The 18,772-nt window shown below is 41.2% G+C and overlaps 1 protein-coding gene across 4 annotated transcripts in view; it reads left to right on the top strand.

Moving 5' to 3' along the window:
* znf462 (zinc finger protein 462) overlaps positions 1-18,772 on the top strand; it is a 49,227-nt gene that overhangs the window by 11,200 nt on the left and 19,255 nt on the right. For all 4 annotated transcript variants that reach the window (XM_072371393.1, XM_072371390.1, XM_072371392.1 and 1 more), the window contains exons 2-3: positions 12,986-13,236; positions 13,468-18,647. In XM_072371393.1, the coding sequence (XP_072227494.1) occupies positions 13,026-13,236; positions 13,468-18,647 (5,391 nt within the window). In that variant the 5' untranslated portion in view covers positions 12,986-13,025. The remainder of the gene's footprint in view (positions 1-12,985; positions 13,237-13,467; positions 18,648-18,772) is intronic.

An 18,772-nucleotide genomic window follows, 5' to 3' on the forward strand; every position in this document is an offset into this window, starting at 1 on the left:
TATCGAGCCACCTAGTAACTGTAAGTCTAATCGTCACTTTCTTTTAACTCTGATTTTGGTTTCAAACAACTCCTGAGGGAAATATCTGGCTCTTTAACTGCTAAATGCTCCACAGTGTCCACTAGTCAGACATTTAAGCCCCATTCGGTCGTTCACTCTTCTCCGTTAATATGACAACTGCTGAATGTGTCGGCCTCATGTCTTATTGAGGACCCCATTCACCAATTTGCAACTGCGATCTCAGGGAAAGAGGAAGAGTAGGCATTTTTGTTCACAACTCTTGAGCCAAATTAACAAAAAAACACTATGCTGAATGGTCTCTGCTGCATTTGGGATCTGGAAACACTGCAGCTTTTCCTGTCTGTGAGAAACACACACAGCAAAGAGGAAGCATTGGAGACGGCGACCTCAGGTGAAGTGAAAGATAACTATACTCATTACTTTAAGTGCAATAAAGTAAGAAGCCAATAAGAATCACGCCACCTGTTCAGCAAGCTTAAGCATGTAGAAACGTGATAGAGTTGACTGCTTCGGTCCATTTACAGTATGTTTTACTCAGCCACAGAGCTCTTCTCAGGTTGATATGAACATGATATGTTCAAGTAAGAAAAATGACCTGAGAAACTGTCCAATTTGTGCTTTGCTTGAACAGATTCAGGAAACATTTGATATTACACATCCCACATATGAAAATGGTTTGTCTGTGTCTGAGTTGCTATTTGGAGATGATATTTCACATTTCTAATGGTGACAGTTTACAAGGGAACAGCGGTGTTGATCATCAGCAACAAACTTGAAATTCTTTAAAGTGCCTTGAGATGACTTTTGTTGTAGTTTGCACTATATCAATAAATTGAATTGAATGGATGGAATGCGTTTTTCACAGATACAGTGCAAAAGCAGATGTACCAAAATGTAAAAACAGCTAACATATGAACAGTGGATGGTTATTAAAAACACTTGGAATAATGGTTTAGCTGTTGCGAGTGACAGAAAGGAAATCAGGAGATGAGATGTTTTTCTGTGAAGTAAAGTTGAGTGAGTTTAACAGAAAGAGTGTATTAAAATCTCTCACAGATGTGGAAGGAGTGACTCAGCTGTCCTCCAGTCATTTCTGTGGTGGCTCTATTTGCGACTCAGGGCAGCCTTGATCGTGGAAGTCACCTTGTCTGTACAACTATGTGTACAGTCTGAGTGAGCATCTCTTCAATCTGTTTTTTTTTTTTTTAGGTTTGAATAGCATTGTTTGAGTCCCATGTAGTCTCAAATATTGTCCGTTGTTTGGTCTCATTTATGATAGAGAAGTAATAGAGAAGGGGTGCAGGGGGTCACTGGAATAAGAAACAATGCTGAATATGAAGTGTTTTACAGAAAAGAGGCTACTTAAAATACTTCTGAGAAGCCAGTACATCCTCATCCCAATTGGTCCTTTGCAAGTTGCCAGAACAGCTTCAACCAACCACGATGTGGACTCCACCAGACCTGAAGGTACCCTGTGGTATCTGACACCAAGATGTTAGCAGCAGATCCTTTAAGTCCTGTATGTTGATTTGCGGCAGCTGTGGATCACACTTGTTCCAGTAAATCCCCCCCAACACTCTGCTGCAGGTTCATGGTTTGTCCTGCCCCAGACTGTGGGTCAATTCTCACCACTGCTGCAACCCATCTTATTGCAGAAGCACCCCAACCTGGCCAAAACAAGTTGCTCAGAACGTCCCGTTTCCGTCTTTTCCCCATTTCCCCCATGTCTTAGCTTCAGCTGTTCTTTATATCTGAAATAATAAGAGGTGCCCATCACCGTTTCTGTAAAGACGAATGTGCCACCTTCAGCCTGTTTACACATTTTTATTGTTTATTCAATTATTACAATAGTTGCTTATAATGTTCTGTTCATCAGACGGTTCAAGGTAATAGGATTAAGAGCTACAGATGACCACATATCTTTAACTATTCATCACCTTGTTAGGCAACAATGTAATTGCATATTATCACCAAACTGCTAGACTTCATTTAACAAATACTCATTAGTATTTCAAGTGGATAGATTTTCCTGTTTTTGTGTGATTACAACAGTTTGTCTACAAAATACTGTTTGTGAAGTTACTGACAAGCTCTATATCTTCACATCTGTCATTCATCTAATGATGCAGTCACCAGGTGTAGGATGAGGAGGAAGAACTGTCTTTGAAACTGCAGCCTTGCATCAGCCTTTTCTGTTTTCAGAGTCTTTTAGTTGTATGTGGTAAAGAGAATGATTAAAGGTTAGGTGCCAAGATAAATACGTCTTACTGATGCTTGACTTGGCCCATGCTTGCATCAGAAGATGCTTGACTTCAGGACGATGATTTGACCCTTCACGTTCAATTAGTGTACAGAGGTTTTTCATTCAGAGATAAATGATCTTTATTGTTTCAAATTACCCAGATGTTTTTCAGTTATGTTATAGATGAAAATACCCCCCCCTCATTTCTTTTTCCATCATCCATTTAGAAAGAAAGCTGAAAAGATGTATCATTACTGTGTTGGAAAACATGCCACAATAAGGTAATAATGAAAATATGAGAAACAGTTGGCTTAAGATATGTTTTGTAAATGAGTGGCTTGCTTGGAAAGATAACACCACATAAAGGATCCTTTGAAAGAATGCTTGTTTATTGGGGATTGAACTGATCAGCATCCAAACTCAATCAGAAATCAATGAAGTATAAAACATTGTCACTTCCATATCTGTGACCTGTGACTCCCTTTGAAGCATTTGTTAATGTCACTGTACTGTTACTCTTCATGTCAGGAACTGAAAGAGCTGTGTTGACTTGTTAGGACGTGTAAAGGAAGTCTCCTAAGATATTTGGAGTTGTCAACTGATTTCAGTTCCCAAGCTGATAAGTGTCTAACTTTTAAAACTTTACAGTAGCATTCACCCATAGTTTTCTGCCAGTTTGACTCAAGGCATGAAAGGGGAGCTGTCTAAAGCCCAGAAAGCAGGGAAATAACATAAGAGGATATTTTCCTGCTTTCATTTTTGAGTATTTGAATCATCTGGAAAACATGACAGGTGAGGGCAGCTGCAGAAGTCAAGACAAAATCTAAGCTAAGGCGAACTCAAATATGTTCTGCAAAGCACCCGATGGAAGGTTTAGCTGACTCAGGAGTGGTTGGGCTTTGTTCTACTGTGCTGAGTTGCTTGCAAAAACAGGTTCTACATGGAAAAGTCATAAGAATGAGACCATGTGTGCAAACTCATCTCAAAAGCCAGAATCTGCATATACAGCTGTTTTTTCTTTTTTTAGAATAAGTGGACAAATCAAGTTTGAATTAAGCTTTTTGGATACAATCACCAAAGGTCTAGTGAAAATCACCTCGCCCCATTGTAATACATTGGAGTTAGCATTGTCTGACAACTGGAAATGCAATACACATCACACAGATATATTCCACCTAATACCAGCAAAACCTGGATGCAAATGTCAAGCAGTCAGCCATGACAGTGAAACTTGAAAGAGTTCTGAAAATACTGCCCAATCGACGATGAACTACTTCTAAAAAGCACAACCTTTCATTTCAGTGTCCCTCCCAGTCCTCTGACATGAAGCTCATTGAAAATCTGTGGGTAATCTGTGGGTGCTTGCAGAGCAGCCAGAAAATATCTCGGGAGTTTAAAGTGACGTTCACGAAACGCTGGGTGAGAACATATAGAGTGAGGGTATGTTCATACTTGGTAGCAAAGGCGATTGCTCTGTTAGTGTGATGCATCTGTAAAAGCGTTCAAGAGAGGGCATGCTGCCTGCAAGCATATGCCAGACATAAAAAGCATTTGCAGGCTGTTTTATATCCCAAAGGTGTGCTGAGGTTCAAACCTTAAAATACAGCTGTTAAGACAGAATTGTGGGAAACGAACCAAAGATTCTATTATTTTCTGCAACACTTTTCAAGACACATCCAAATTTCTAGGTGACAGATTAGTTTGTCAGCATTAGATGTGTTTTGCACTTGGATTTTCATTAATAATGCAGCATTACATCATGGGATTAATATTGCTACATAAAAGATACAGTTTTCAATCACACTTTTTTATTTGGAGTCTTTGGTGCTGGTAGGTTTTAAAGAAAGATTATCTGACTTTGCCTTTATCTTATCAGAGGAGCTTGTTGTGTTTAGTCCTCCTTTACCTGTGTTTTAGCAAACTACGAAAATATAATATGTGCAAATGCAGTTATACATAATGTTATACAGTGGTATATATCCGCTACAGTTAGTAATTTAGTCGATTCACATAAATTGAGCATCTGGAAAAGCCTTCTTTACCTTTAGGAAATCGTGACGGTCATCCTTTTTTATGTTATACAGACCAACCACTTGAGTGTCATTGATGTACTTGTAGCTGTTTCAGACTTAAAGCAGCCACACGTTTAAATTAGACTGTGTCCATTGTGTCCCTACTTGTAACATACTCTGTTGCAGTGCCATAATGTGTCACATTTCATAACAATGCTTTAAGTGCAATGATGCGTCCAAAAGACAGGTGATAAAAGTGAGGAAAATACTGATGCAGGGTTTACTGAGGAAAGGTAAAAGCTCTATTGTTGGGATCCCTGTTAAAACGTTCCTATCACAGGACCTGAATAGTAGTTATTTACACAGAGAGCTGGTATGCCAGTACATAGAGGCCCCTGGTCATGAACCTGTTTGTTTTCTAGTGGTGCGCAGCAGACATCTTGTCTCCTGTGGCTGCAGTACCTTTATGATAAAATAATCACAGTGGAGAGCTTAGAATCCATGTCCACAAATGTCAGACTTTTACATGTTGGGCAGTGCAATCTGCTGCAGAGCCAGCGTTTGATTTTGAAGCCATGTTTGTTAGAAGTTAAAGCCAGACTTTTCTGTTTTGGATATCAACGCAGAGGGTTTACTGCCTTAGCGAGGTCCAGTTCATGTTGAGCAGATAAGGTTTTCTAAATAATGAATATGATTCAATAATCAGTGTTCTGTTTTCAGTTTTGGTCATCATGTGTTTTTGGATAGGAGATTGGCTGGACTTTGAAAGGTCATGTGTTTAGTTTATTTAACCATAAATTTGCTCATTTGGAAAAATATCCATTTGAATTTGTGCTCAAGTAGATTACTCAGTAGACCTCTGTCAGCTCTGTAAGCCTAGTCCCAAATAGCTCCATAGATATCTGCACCCAGAAGGTGGATAGTAACAATATCTCTCCTGTAAAGCAGCTTTGCAAGTTTTGTTTTCACTTAAGGCAAGATTTTGTTGAGAACAGAGAGCTGCTGTGTCAAAGCTTTGGTAAATCCATGCTCTGGTTTCACTCAAGTAAACTCATGTATTGAAATGTGTTTTTTAAAAGTGCAGATTGCCATTCTGTATACATATATGTATGCAATATTGAGAAATTACTTGAACTAACCAGCATCTCTTTATGTTTTGCTTGCAAGGAGTCAGGTTTTCTTGAGTAATATATTTGTAATATATTTGTTAAACAGCTCAACCCTGCTTAAAAAGTCATTCTAGCATTAGAAATGCACCTAACTCAAGGGATGAACCAGTGCTGCGTCTACACATAACAGACAGCTTAGCCAGGATAACACAGTTTGAGAGGAACACAATTGTAGGTGATTCCTAAAATTTGGAGTGCCAAAGAGATAAGCACTTTGGATTTTATTTTTCATGGTCTGCAGTGTGTCCTTGAAATATCTGAGGAAACTAGAAAAAGTTTGAGGTCTAAAAAACTATCTCACCTGACTTGGGACCTAAGAGATGCATCAGGCTCTTGAGTTAATCAGAAATAGCTTCTGAAGAGCGGTTGTCAGGAAGACATTCTTACAGAAGGGAAACAGGGAGAAAAAACACTGAAGTATGCCAAATTACACGAGAACTGGACTGACAGTCAGCAAATAGGGGTCTTACAGAGAGATGAATCCTCCCCAGAACCTAGACCTCAATATTATTAAAGCAGTGTGGAATAATGTTTTACCGAAAAAAGAACAAAAGGCAGCCAGCATCCAAATAAGAGCTTTGGAAAGGCCTTTAAGGCACCCGGAGAACTATTCCTGAAGACTACTTAAAGAAATTACAAGAAAACTTGTCTAAGAGGGTTCAGGCTGTGTTGAAGAATATAGGCGCTCATACCAATTATTGACGTACAAATAAATTGTACAAATATATATTTTTTTGCCTTTCATACTTTGCTTCCTTTTATGTTTGCATGTTTCAAGAAATCTGGGTATGTATTTCCAGATTTTTCAGGCAATATGTTAAGACATTTGCACAGTGCTGTATGTGATTGTTTTGCTGGATATCAAATCATCTTTTCCGAAACATCGGGGTAGAAGTAGCCGTCTTGATCTCCACTACCCCATCTCCTCTTTGAGCAAGAAGCCAAATTCTCAGTGGGACTGCTCCTCTGCAGATACAATAAGATCTTTCTCTACTGTCTTCTTCTCTCCTTTTGGGTAAATATGATGAATAATGTGGGCTAAAGGAATCTGAAGTTGACGTATCTTGTGGTTTCTCTTTGTTTTTCTAATAACTTTCTTTGAACTAAAAATGTATTGATTTTTCTGTGATGTTGTCATCTCATTTCTGCAAAAATCAATTTCCACGATTCTGCCTACCTGCTGTTATTGCCACTGTATTTTTCCTTTTAAAGGCAAGCTGTCATATTCAATCAGTGGATCATTCATTATTGAGGCTGTGCCAGTTGACATGATGCACATCCTGTCTTGTTTGCCAGATGAATCATCTGTAGCCACAATGCTAGTCTTATACTAATGTAGCATGTTTGTGGACTTTTCTCTCCCAGACGGCATGAGATGGTCGCACTAACCAACAGTTAAGGACAAAACCTCTGTACTACTAATCAGCTTAATGCTGGCTTATTCAAAGGCTCTCTTTCAGACAGAGCAGCTGCTGTCAGCCAGTTTGAGTAGAGGGTGTGACTGCTGGCAGAGCTTGCTGATGCAGAGAGACCGGTTGGTGATTAACAAATGTCAGTAGACTTTGGAATCTAGGGAGCCCAGTCTGATGGCTTTGTCTGTTGTTGCTTACCACTGAAGGTCTTCCAGGTGGCTTCGTTATGCTCTCTCACTGTCTCTCTTTTCCTCCCACCCTTCCCTTCCCTTCAGGCCTGCTCTCCCCTTTTATGCTTCTCTCTGCCCCTTTTTCATCTTCTCCTCAGGGCTCAGAGTTGCAGAGCCCTGAGATAAAGAAGTTCAGACATGCCTCACATTTTTAGACCCCCTCGTGGAGAGTAGTTGGCAGCTTCTACAAATGCATTAGCTGTATTTTTCTCCACACATTTTGTGGTGCACAAGGCTTGCTCTGACCAATTCTTTCTTTCCTTGGAGAGGGGTATCTAGAATTTCTCTGAATGTCTCTTGATATGTGAGATAATGTTCCCGAGAAATGAAAGGACTAGGCAAAGTCAGGCTGGCGGGAGTAGGAGATGTTTTCTGCTGAGCTGTGTGGGCAGACTTGGGTACACTGCTGTACATCTGGCAGATAGATTTCTGTCAGCAGCTCTACAGCGACAGGCTGCCTGCCTTTGAGGAAGAGGATCAGATCTGTGGGTCCATGTTGTGTGCTAGCTGAACACCTAAGCACACATAGTCAGCTCCTAAAATGGCTGCCCTTGAAGCTCAGCTCAGAGGAGGATCTGAGCAGCTCAGCCGCTGTCTGTTAGGGCCCCAGCTGACTAGATGAAAGCAGTTGCACAATCTCACCCATTAACTTGGTGTGGCGCTTAGACTGACTGTCTGAAAAGACAAAGCCAACTGTAAGGCAGATGGTTGTTGTGTAGGAGGTTTTTTTTTCCACTTCATGGGCATTCCTCTCCCCTCCTTTCCAAAAGGCTTGTCTTGATATCCATGTCAAGGAACCTGGCATTAGGAGGCAACTTTGTTCAAAACAGCAGTGAACTGCCAAGAGAGTCGGGTGGGGCCATGTGGTGAGGCTGTAACCTGACCCCGAACAACAATGGATCCCCTGGTTGCTCAGGGACATGCAAGCAGTTTGGCTCACACTGAGCTCTCCACTAGATGGCCAGTTGGGTGTGGGAAGCAGGGTGGGATTTCCAACTGTCTCTGGCTGGATCTCACTTGCACTTTCAGTGAGGGTGAGAGCAATGAAGTGAAATTGTGGGTCCTGATATTATATGCTAATGAAATATTACTTACTGTAATTTCCTAATCAAATATTTATTGAGGGCTATTAAATTTATTTCAAGGACACATGGTATTAACCTTTATTTCATTAACTTTGCTACAAATAAATCAGTTAGGGTCTCAGATATTTCAGTTATTATTTTCTTGAACCTGCCAAACTTCAGGAATGAGCTGCATTTTGAGAAGAGCATTGATTTAACGTAGGAACAATTAAAAAAAAAAAATCTGATTCTATGAATTATTCTTCCTGAAGCCTACATTACCCACAACTTCTGAGAGTTCATTTAAAATGCAGGTGTTATGCTTGTGGCAGCTAATATAGCCTGACTAGCTTTTCTAACACCCAGATAAGGAGGGCTCTGGTAACTTACCTCACTTTACGGCCATAACTATTGCTAACATGCACACATACACCTAGTAGTTTGGCGTTTACATTAATGGCCTTTGGCACGTGCCTTTGTATTTTCTGCATTTGCCTTACATACAATTTAACAGTCACACATCTAGCTATTGTGTCTCTCTGTTGCAGCTTGAAACTGCTTGTTTTAGTAAGCATGTTTATCTGACATTAGGAAGAAACTAATTATTGTGTTCATGTGACCAGAACCGGACTTTTGAAATGCATGTAAACATGTTAGTCCAACTGAAATAGTTGGGAATTGAGTTTCTCAAAACCAGACAAACACACCCAGATAATGTGATTGGGGATTGAATCACTCTGCATGTATACACTGGGCTTAGGTGCTCTGTGCATGCTCCAAAGCTCAATGAAACCAAAAGTTAGAAATAGCTAAGATTTGTCCAGTGCAGCTTCTTTCCTTTTGTGGTGAACGGTTTTGATCGTTTTTGTGAGAGAGCGCATTGTTGGCCTTTTTAAGAACTCAAAGAAAGCAACTCACAATGATCAATAATAATGATCAATAATCATAAATCTATTGGACTTATTGTTCCAATTGTATTATAGAATAGAGCAAAATGGTGACCAAAGAGTTAAATGTTAGCACTGCTACCAAATGTCCTCAAGTCTTAAAGTCTGGAAATATTCTCTTCAAAAAGAAACAACTTCATACTCTTTGAATGATATCTTTCACAGGTACAGATAGAGACAGACCTCTTCATACGAGCACACACAGACACACACCTCTTGAAATTTGGTAGCCATTGTGGTTTTCCACACAGTACTCCACAAGACATATTAACACTCAGTGATGTGTTCACGTAACCTTATTGTGAACTTATTTTGCTCGTTTGAGTTGAATTATGTAACAGTTGATTGATAATAGAAAAATATGTTTTCCATCTCTTGAAGTTGTCAAAAATGATCATTTGAAAGGGTATGGAAGGGCTTGTCTAAATAAAAAACACATAGTGGTGCCCTACGTATTTTATTCACTATGCATCTGCTGTATGAAAGTGACTTAACATAGTTGTAAGATGCTTAATTCCTTTAACTGTTGCATTTCAGCTAAATTCTATCACAGTACAAGTGATAGAAAGACTGGATTTAGTCATACAAATGCAAAATGAGGATATTTTTTCTCAGAAAACTATTCATTAGCAAAGGGTTACATTCATAGTGTGAACCATCAATCCTCTTTGAATGCATGTAAACATTTTTCTTCTAAATGATAGAATACAGCAATGAATAGGGTTTTTTTAAGGGCAGAAACCTCTGCTTTCAGCAAATATTAGTTTCAGTTTGGAACTGGCGCAACCACGTTTCTTAGATTGCAAGAGTAAAGGGTCACATTTCATTTGTTGCAAATAAAAAATGCCTTCTGTTGATGTAACCTTGACTTTCTTGGCATCCTTAGTTTGAGTAGAGCCAGAGAGTAGTGTGGGGAATGTCACTTGTCAATGACCCTGCCATTACGCTCTCAAGTTGTACAGTAAAGGCAAAAACATGAACAAAATGCAACAAAGACGACAGGTGTTGCATGCTCGGGCTTCAGTCATTTTAACACATGAAATCATAGGTGGCTTGCAGAGTCCACAGTGTGTGTGTTTGTGTGTGAGTATGTGCTTATTGTTGTTTCAGTCCATGTATTTTGAGTTTACTTTTCTCCAAATAATTTTGGTTCTCCCCTGAGTAAGAACAACTCAAATCAATCATAAAATAGTATAGATTAAAATGTGTTCAGACCCGCAAGACTTCCATAGTGTTCACAAAACTCATCTTACACCGTACGTTAGGGCTGTAATCTTCCTGAAATATTAGAAAAAGTCCCACAACTATCCATATTCTTACACCTCAAGATTAGTCACATATTCTTCAGGTGTGCTTGTGGAGGGACATTGCATAAGAGCATTTTGGTTATGAGGGAGAAACTTGGCAAAACAACAGAGAAAATGACTCCAGGTGAAGTCAGAAGATACAATGGTTCCTTTTTAGACTGGGTGAGTTTGGGCGCTGCTATTTGATCTCATCGGATTCCATCTAAACTGGAACTAAAGTCCATTCTTCAAATGTCGATGCACTGTTACTTTTTGAATTTCGTGATCTTATGGAAAAGGAAAGACAAACTTAATTGTGCGACAGTTTGGATTTCCCATAAAATCAGTTGGTAAATCCGCAGCTTTTCTGGCCGTATAACAGTTTTTAAAGTTTTGAGATATGCACATCAATTTTCAATTACATTTAAGACAGAAGACTATGAGCTTGAAAGCTTCGACTTGTGTGTCTCGGGTGACCTCGGTCACAAAGCAAATTTTGAACATCTGCCCATGGCACATGTTTTCAAAGAGCTGTGGCTTCTCCAAATGTAGACTTAAGTGTTGACATTGCAGGTTCTATTTTCTTCCTAAAACTTCTTCGTGTTTGTGTATTAACGCTGCACCACCACTCCCCTGTCACCTAAGACATCCAAATACTTTATTTTTTGCCCTTTTCATCCAGCAAATGTGCAGTTTATCTGTCTGTTGTTATCTGTATATTTTGTTTCCTTTTTTCACCCAAATCTTATAGACTTCCATAGCTTTTCTTCACTACCATTTCTTAATGACAATTCAGACAGTGGAAAGTGCTAGATGGAAGCACTTTGATATCTTTTTATAGCCTTCGCCTGCTTTGTGGGCATACATTTTCTTCATTTTTAGAGCCTCAGAGAATCAGCCAAGAAATTATGTTTGTAAATTCCCTGAAGAAAAAAAAAAGGTGAGGCATTGGAAATGTGAGTGTGTTTATTTGGACTTAAATGGGTTTTAAATCTCCCAAAGTTAAAGACGCGTCAACACAAAAATGTGACAAAAACTATTAAATCCAAACGGGGCTTTTTATATTTCCCAGAATGCAAGTTTCTCCGCAACTGAATTGGCCGTCTCTACCTCACAGATAGCCTCACCCTCATTTTTACCCACAGAAAGTGAGTTTTGTGACCCAAGCAGATACACAGATCAAATACAAATCTGTGAATACAGCTGTATGTATCGTTGAGTGCTGGAGTCATTTACAGTTACCGCCTTCCAAAACGTCTCTTATCTTTAATTTTCTTCCACCATAAAAATGGGATGTGTCACATTATGACATTTTTTTCTTATTCAGATATGATAATTTGCCAGAAAATGTCCTTGATTTGCTTGTTATAGTGCTCTAAAGAAAGTGTGAAAAATTCAGGTTGAATGGCTTTTGATTTGCGAGTCAAGGTTATAAACAGGCCCGACGGCTTCCCATTCAACGACTTGTGTGAGCTAGAAGTCGGACTTGCAATTTTTATGTTTTCAAGACAAAACAACGACTGCTTAGAAAACCATTGTGAAAGAGCTCTGAAATGATTGTCACTCCATCAGATTCCATTTTTTTCTGGCCATGTCCAAACTGCAGAGACATCCAAAGATATAAAGCTTTCATTTCTTAGTTGATTCATTCAATCTTCAATGCAGTTAATACAGTCTGATGGAAAAGCCCGCTCTAAATACTGTGCTGTGGAGCTGTTCTCCAGCTGTTGCTTATCCCAAGGTAATAAAAATGGGACAAATCAACCCATAATCCGTCCTCTGTCCCTCCATTGTTCTTGGAATGATGCTATACTAAAGAATGGAACCTGCAGCATCTGCTGAATCCTCCCCTATGTTGTGTTATGTTGGGCTTTTGGAGTTCAGAGACGACTCCAAAAGACATAAAAAAAACATTGTATGGATTTACGATTCTTCAACTATTTTTTACAACATTTTTTGTTGTTGTTTTTTATGGCAACATCACTAGATAATCATTATGTTTCATGGTTTGTTTGAGAGCTATTTCAGCAATATATTTTATTCAGATGTTACAGCCTGTGTCTCAGTAGTGTCATTATATTTAAACTGCATTAAGTACTATTACCATATCACCTCTTTTCATTATTCAAATCATTACAAATAGCGCTTTTATATTCAAGAAATATTTTGCATGGTTTTCTTAAACCTTGAAAATGAGATGCTGCTGTCACAGGATATCTTTTGGTGTCACATGATGAACATTTGGAAGCATTAGAGGGTTTTGTTTGTGGCCATTATCTTACTTATGCGTAAAAGTGTGTCATCACCCAGCTCCTGATCATTCTTTGTTCTCAGCAGGAGTCATCGTTTGTAATCATCTAAGAACATCACCAATCTCATTCTTATGAAAGGGCACATTTAATGCTCTGAATACAGAAGCGCTTTGGGATGATCCTACTCAAGAAGTCTTTGGTTTATAAGCTTTACAGTCTTTATGCATACAGTGCAATGCAAAGATATTAGATCAAATCTAAGATAATTACCAAATGACTTAATTACGCTAACATGTAGTCTTTGAGAAATTGCAGCATGAGTTGATCATTTTCTCTTTCTTTTTTTACAGCTTTCCCTGATTTTCCAGGGATTTCTACACCTTTTCAGTGATGGAGGTATTGCAGTGTGATGGCTGTGACTTCCGTGCAGAGTCATGTGACGACCTAAAGACCCACATTCAGGAAGTGCACACTGTTTTCCTGCAGCCTGCAGATGCAGATGAGTCTGATTCTCTGAGAGATGAGGATGAGGACAAGGAGGAAGAAGAGGAATATGAGGATAAGGATGACAAGGATTATACGCCTTCTAAAGCTGGAATGAGTATGCCTACCACATTAATCAGATGTTGCTGTTATTTTGTTGAGGATTAAGAAACACTTCTTTGTCTATTTTAATTCACCCCTCAAGGCAGAATGATCATATGCCCTATTGAGTAGCAGAAAAAAACCTAAAGATTATTTATTGTAGACATTGACAAAGTTTGAATAGCAATGAAATGCTGATGTTTTACTATTTCTTTTAAAATATGTCTCATGTGTTTCTCTCTTTTAGGCCCCAACTCAACAGATGGCCCCAACCAAACATCACAAAAGCAGACTGCTGAAACCCATCTTCCATTTTATCAGTGCAAGTTCTGTGTCCGTTACTTCCGATCAAAGGCATTCTTAAGAAACCACACCAAAAAGGTTCATAATGTCACAGAGGAAGATTCAGATGCAAGTATCTCCTTGGAGACAGCTGAGCAGCCCAGCTACACTGTAATAATGCACAATGATCACTCAAAAATGTATTCCTGTCAATATTGCACTTACAAGTCTCCACGCAAAGCAAGGATACTGAAACACCAACTGATGTATCATAACAAAGTTCCCTCGGATGGTGCTGGAGATCCTTCAGAGGACGTTGATACCGAAGAGGAATCTGATGCAGCTTGTGGGCTTGTGAAGGGAACGTTTCCCTGCGAGTGGTGTGACTATCAGACTGACCAGAAAGTCAACTGGACAAATCACGTGGTCAAGGAGCACAGCGATAAGGTCAAGATCATTTCCAACATTGCAGAGGCAGAAGGAGAGGCGAGTTCAACCTCACCCAAACCAGATTCTCCCTCTTCTTCCCAAAGTCCAACTAGATCAAAGACGGGTTTCAGTGTAAAGGAGGAATCAGTGGTGAAAACACCAGAAAGCACCTTGGAAAAGTCCGTCTCAGAGATCTCATCCATTCAGTATGCACAAATAAGTGCAGTAACTCCGAACAGTACCGGCTCCTCGATTTTGTCAAAGAGGTTTGCCTCGGCTGATGCCACTGAGATAGATTCTAACTTACTCAATGAGGAGGACTCAAGGAGCAGCTTAGAGGATGATGATGATGACGAAGAGTTGGGCGACATAGATGATCCCAACTATACTGGAACCCTATCCGCAGATGTAAAGCAACTTTTGACAGATGACGATAATAAATTACTGGAAACTAAAGGAATACCCTTCAGAAAGTACATGAACCGATTTCAGTGCCCCTTCTGCTCCTTCCTCACCATGCACAGGCGGAGCATCTCCCGCCACATTGAAAACATTCACCTCTCTGGCAAAGCCACAGTGTATAAATGTGATGAATGCCCCTTCATTTGCACCAGCCCTCTTAAACTAGGCACACACAAACAGACCCATAATCCCTCAGATTTAGAGACTTTGGACCTTACAGGTGATAGTCCAGAGCCTCAGAATGATAATGCTGCAGAGCCTGTTAACGGGGGGAATGTAAGCTCCAGAATAAACGGAAAAAAGACAACCAGCACATCAAATGACCAGCAGAACCCTCATCGCTGCACACTTTGCAGTTTCTCTACCACCACTCTGAAAGGTCTGAGGGTCCACCAGCAGCATAAGCATTCCTACTGTGATGACCTAGATTCCACTGTCTTTGAAACCCAGCTGACAGACCAGCCAGATTCTGAAGTGGAAGCTTCTCCAATCTTTCTACAAAAAACTCAGACACCCATTTTAGGACTTGCCACCAAAAAGCCCTTAGTAACAGGGAAAAGAGCCAGGAAGTCTATTAATGATTTGCCTTTGGATTTGTCCTCAGTCAAAAAGAGAACCAGAATTGATGAAATTGCCAGTAACCTTCAGAGTAAGATAAGCCAAAGCCAACAGGATGCAATTATAAATCTGGATGACATGGACGATGAAGACGCTGGCGAAAATAATGCCAGTGCTGATGAGGGTAGAAACCATGACAACAGCAATCCCGTCTTTACTTACAACACACAGCAACTTCATGCTCACGAGGGAGGCAGAATAGGGAAAAGAAAAAGCAACCCTAAGTCAAAGCCAAGAAGCATTCCTATATCTCTGACTCTCTCAGACGACAGTGAGAATATCTCAACTGATCCCAATGACAGCGCTGTCCACGATAACATGGACTATTCTGAGGGTTCTGGAACTACACGTTTCTACTGTAAACACTGTGATTACCACAACAAATCAGCTCGGAGCGTCAGCACTCATTACCAGAGAATGCACCCGTACATCAAGTTCAGCTTTAAGTACATCCTGGACCCAGAAGACCAGAGTGCAGTCTTCCGCTGCTTGGAGTGCTACATTGAATACACGAATTACAACGATTTACACCAACACTACATGGATCACCACCCTGAAGCAAGCAATGTGCTCAACTTCAACCAACCACATCTGTTATACATGTGCCGCTTTTGTTCGTACACAAGCCCCAATGTCAGGAGCCTAATGCCCCATTACCAAAGAATGCATCCCACTGTAAAAATCAACAATGCCATGATCTTCTCCAGCTATATTGTTGAGCAGAGTAACAAAACGGGTGAATCGCAAACCCTGAGGGAAATATTAAACTCTGGCCCCAAAAATTTTAACTCCTCCACTTCAATGCCCAGATCCTCCTCAAGTCCTGTGCTGAAAACCGCTCCCAAGTCTCCAGAGGCTAGTGCTGAAGCAGAACCTCTCAAAGAAACAATGAGTGGAAATGTTGTCGTCTACGACTGTGACGTGTGCTCCTTTGCCAGCCCCAACATGCACTCAGTGTTGGTCCACTACCAAAAGAAACATCCAGAGCAAAAGGCGTCTTATTTCCGCATACAGAAAACCATGAAGGTGGTGTCTGTGGATCAGTCACAGGCTGCAGCCAACTCCTCAATCAGCCCCAGTATATCGACCACTCCGAAGCAATCGAGTGCCGCACTGTATGGATCAGATGAGGAAATGTACTACTGTAAACACTGCGTGTACAGCAACAGATCTGTTGTTGGCGTGTTGGTCCATTATCAAAAAAGACACCCAGAAGTAAAAGTGACAGCTAAATATATCAAACACGGCGCTCCAACTCCTGGCTTGATGAAATTAATGGACGAGTTGCAAATTGCTGCTCCCAAACAGTTTTTGAAGCAGTTTCAAAATAATGGTCACGACGGCTCCAGTAACCCAAGTCCTAAACCGGGAGGTGGCGAGAAAGGTGAGGATGAGCTATTCTTTTGTCAGCACTGTGATTACGGCAACCGCACCGTAAAAGGAGTGCTTATCCACTACCAGAAAAAGCATAGGGAAACCAAGGCCAATGCTGACCTGGTCCGTCGTCACACTGCAGTTGTGAGAAGTCAGCGTGAGCGTGCACAGATGGTCCAGTCAGGCAGTGCCTCCTCTGGTGTAATCACAGCTCCTCCCGACCCTGAAAACGATACACCTTTGCGTTCCCTTAAATGCAAACACTGCTCCTATACATCCCCCTATGTCTATGCGCTGAAGAAGCACCTAAAGAAAGAGCACCCGACTGTGAAAGCCACAGCCTTGACCATTTTACACTGGGCTTACCAAGATGGCATTCTGGAGGCGGGCTATCACTGTGAATGGTGCATTTACTCTCATGCTGAACCCCAAGGCCTCTTGCTCCACTACCAAAGACGCCACCCTGAACATAATGTTGATTATGCATACATGGCCAGCAAGCTGTGGGCTGGGCCTGAAACCACTCAGCAAGGGGGCAATATGGAAACTAAACATTACAAATGTAGAGACTGTGCCTTTGAGGCTTGTACCATATGGGACATCACCAGTCACTATCAGGCTGTCCACCCCTGGGCTGTCAAAGGGGACGAATCTGTGCTCTTGGACATCATCAAAGGGAGCAGCTCAACTGAAAAGACCCACCAGCAGGGGGCCAAAGAGCATGCACCTCTGAATTGCCAGCCTGTTGAGGAGGATGGAGCACTAGTTATTGCTACCCCTCCTCGAGAAACCAATCCCCATCCTGCCTATCCACGCCTTTCCCTCTCTAATAATCCTTATCAGTGTACTGTCTGTCTGTCAGAGTACAATAGTCTCCACGGACTCCTTACTCACTATGGTAAGAAGCATCCAGGCATGAAAGTAAAAGCTGCAGATTTTGCACAAGAGGCAGACATCAACCCCAGTTCTGTGTATAAATGCCGTCACTGTCCGTATGTGAACTCCCGCATCCACGGAGTCCTTACTCACTATCAGAAAAGACACCCATTGGTGAAAGTCACTGCAGAAGACTTTGCAGATGATATAGAGCAAATCACTGAGCTGCATGAAGGAGATGACAAGTTCAAAACTCAAAGGCAGGGCTATGGCGCATACAGATGCAAGATGTGCCCGTACACTCATGGGACGCTGGAGAAACTCAAAATCCACTATGAGAAATATCACAATCAGTCTGCTTCTGATATGTTCACGCCATCTTTGACAAATTTTTGCACCGGAAAAGACTCAGAGCCAACAGCTGAATGCAGTGCCAGTAATATGTCAAAAGTCCACGAGATGAATGAACTGGATGTTGCTCAGTTACCTGTCAATAAGACAGAGAAACATGCAGTGTTCAAGTGTCAGCTCTGCAAGTATTTTTGCTCCACCAGGAAAGGCATCGCTCGGCATTACCGTATCAAGCATAACAATGTGCGTGCTCAGCCAGAGGGCAAAAATAACGTCTTCAAGTGTGCTCTGTGTTCATACACAAACCCTATACGCAAAGGCCTGGCAGCACACTACCAGAAGCGGCATGATATCGATGCCTATTACACCCATTGCCTGGCTGCCTCTAAGACTATGAGCGAAAAGCCCAACAAAGTGATGGCAGCACCACCATCAGAAGGGGAAAGTTCAGAAATGAGCGAAGACTTGCGTTTGGCGGTGGAGAGACGACAGTGCAATCTTTGTGGCTTCCAGGCCTTCAGCAGGAAGAGCATCGTCTCACACTACATCAAACGCCACCCAGGTGTCTTCCCCAAGAAGCAGCATTCTAGCAAACTTGGTCGCTACTTCACCGTTATTTATGCCAAAGAGCCTGAGAACGTTGCTGTGAGCCCGTTGGCAGAGGAAGACAAGGAAGTACTGGAGGTTCCGCTAGAGCCTGAGCTGGACAGAGATGACGACTGGCTGCCGTTCAAGTGTCTGAAATGCTTCCGGTTGTCCTTCAGCACTGGCCAGCTGCTCTCTATGCACTACAATGATCACCACAGCTCAGACTTGAAGAGGGACTTTTTGGTATCGCCCGCCCCAGAGGATGAGGAGTCTGAGTTATACCAGTGTTCCCACTGCGAGCTAAAGTTCCTGGCTCTTCCCAGTTTGGCTAATCATCTACTGAATCACAATGAGGAGTTTGAGAAGAGGGCCATGAGGCAGGAGAGAAGGAGGCAGCTTCTCAGCAAACAGAAAGCCTCAGAGCTGCCAGAGAATAAACTTGACAAGGTGAGCCTTGGTTTTTAAAAACAAATGTATAGATAAGAAGCTCAACTTAACAAACTTACATTTATAGCGGTCATAACAACATAATAATATTCTGCTAAAACTGAAATGAGGAGACAATTAAAGAG

Source organism: Leuresthes tenuis, unplaced genomic scaffold, assembly GCF_036924035.1.
Source record: "Leuresthes tenuis unplaced genomic scaffold, fLeuTen1.0.hap1 SCAF_19, whole genome shotgun sequence".
NCBI classification, from domain to species: Eukaryota; Metazoa; Chordata; class Actinopteri; order Atheriniformes; family Atherinopsidae; genus Leuresthes; species Leuresthes tenuis.